Here is a 1,853-nt window from a genome sequence, read left to right as displayed (position 1 = left end):
CCATTCGCTACGTATCTGCCGATCCATCTTCAGAGGCTCTGGGCCGAGACTCTGGCCCAGAGCTACTCTTTTTCCGAGTCGCTACTCGGCACCTGATCGACTTCCTCCTGCGGCTTATGTCCAACGTTGCTTAGCGCGGGCCTTGCCTTCTTGACCTAGGTGGCGTTTTGACAGTATTTCGCGATATGACCTAGCTCTCCGCAGCGATAGCAGTTGGGCGGAGGTCGTCGTGGCTTGCCTCTAGCTTCTCGCGCCTGATTAACCTTCGAAGGCTCCCAGTCCATAACGTCCAGACTAGCTTCGTGTTGAGCGGTTGTCGTAGTAGGGCGATCTACCACCTGGGAGCTCGTTGCGCGCAGTTTAACGAGACCTACCCAGTAGAGGTTGTCGGACGTTCTTACTGCCTTATTGACTAGCTGCTCGTACGATAGATTCTCATCAATCGTAGCAAGAGCCTCCTGCAGCTTAGTGTGAAGGCCCTTTAAGAACATACTCTTCTTAGCTGCTTCGCCGAACTGCTCGCCTGACTAAATCTCAAGACAGTTAAACTCCATGTGATAGTCTCTTACTAAGAGCTTGCCTTGTTTGAGAGTTAAAAGGCGATCGAGTGCTTTGGACTTCTAGTGTGGGTCGTCAAACTGCTGGTCCATAAAGCTCCAGAGGTCTTCAATGTGGCGTTTACTCTGGTTCTGTATTGCCTAGGGTAGAAGTACATCCGCTGCCTTGCCCGTACACCTACTAACCACGTACTCGATCTAAGCGAGGCTCGAAGTTCCTTCGTACTCGTGCCAGAGCTTAGCTTAAGTCTTATATTTAAACGCTACGTACTTCGTTCGATCTCCATCAAATGGTTCTAGGTGCGGGAACTTGTTCCTGCGCGTAGCTAGCTTGGCGATTGCGGCTGCTGCTAGGGGAGGCGTGAAGGCTCTATGGGACGACTCTGAACGCCCCTCAGCTTGGTTACGCTCGAGTGCCACGAGCCGTTCCGTTAGCACCTGGTTCTGGGCTGTTAACCGATTCATTAGCTCCATCATCTGGGCCATGGCATCCTGGTTGGCCTTCGGCGAGCCTCCTTGCCTTAGTGAGCCCTTTCCTCCCACGACGGCCGATCGTTTAGCGACCGCTTCAATCATTAGCCTAATTGCTACCTCCTTCCATCCGTCCTCTCTAAGCATTTGTGTAATTTCGCGCAGGATCTCTTCATCTAATACTCCTGCCTGGTTCTTGGCAGCAGCGTACGCCGCCAGCTCTTCCACATTCAAGTTTGGAACGTTAATCTCCATTGCCTAATTCGTTTTAGACGTCTCGTTCTTTGCCTGCTAATATGCAGGGCTTCCAGTCGCTCTTCGATCCGCTCGCGCAGTCCTTAACTGCGGCCTACTCCTCGTCGGTGAGGACTAGTAGGGCTTACCTTCGGCCGTACTTCTCTTCTAGCCGGTTCTGAACAGCGTTTGGCTGCTGTCGTGTCGCGTCCCTAGGAAGACTCGCGTCTTGCCGTCTCGCTCGTGGGATCTCGTCTCTAATTGAGAGTAATCGCACGGCCTGCACCCCGTCCGATAGAGGATTGACAGGACTTCTTACTACAACGTCCGCTTCTAGCTAACTGTACGCTAGGCCCAAGTGGCCTTTAGGTAGTTTATCACGCGACGTTGCGCCTACGGCTTGGCTTTCTAAGACACGGTAGGACTTCCTAGACAGGTCCCGGGCGACTAAATCGCCTACTGTCTCTCACGGCTGAACTTCCTGCGAAGCTCTGCCCTAGGTGTACTGTCTTGCGACGGTCTACCTTCTCGCTGCACTGAAGGCCTTTCGTACCTATTGCAGCACTAACTCTGTGTTACTAGCTCGCACTA

At 52.9% G+C, this 1,853-nt stretch overlaps 1 protein-coding gene across 1 annotated transcript; it reads right to left on the bottom strand.

Moving 5' to 3' along the window:
- Nucleotides 1–620: 620 nt before the first annotated feature.
- On the bottom strand, nt 621–1,283 carry SETTUDRAFT_29666 (uncharacterized protein; the record flags this gene model as incomplete). Its single annotated transcript, XM_008029736.1, has 3 exons — nt 621–698; nt 751–775; nt 829–1,283. 3 exons carry the CDS (start codon nt 1,281–1,283, stop codon nt 621–623), a joined length of 558 nt encoding a protein of 185 aa, XP_008027927.1.
- Nucleotides 1,284–1,853: the final 570 nt, after the last annotated feature.

Source organism: Exserohilum turcica (genome assembly GCF_000359705.1).
Source record: "Exserohilum turcica Et28A unplaced genomic scaffold SETTUscaffold_335, whole genome shotgun sequence".
NCBI classification, from domain to species: Eukaryota; Fungi; Ascomycota; class Dothideomycetes; order Pleosporales; family Pleosporaceae; genus Exserohilum; species Exserohilum turcicum.
The sequence above is the reverse complement of the archived record's forward strand: the minus strand, read 5'-3'. Positions and strand labels throughout refer to the sequence as shown.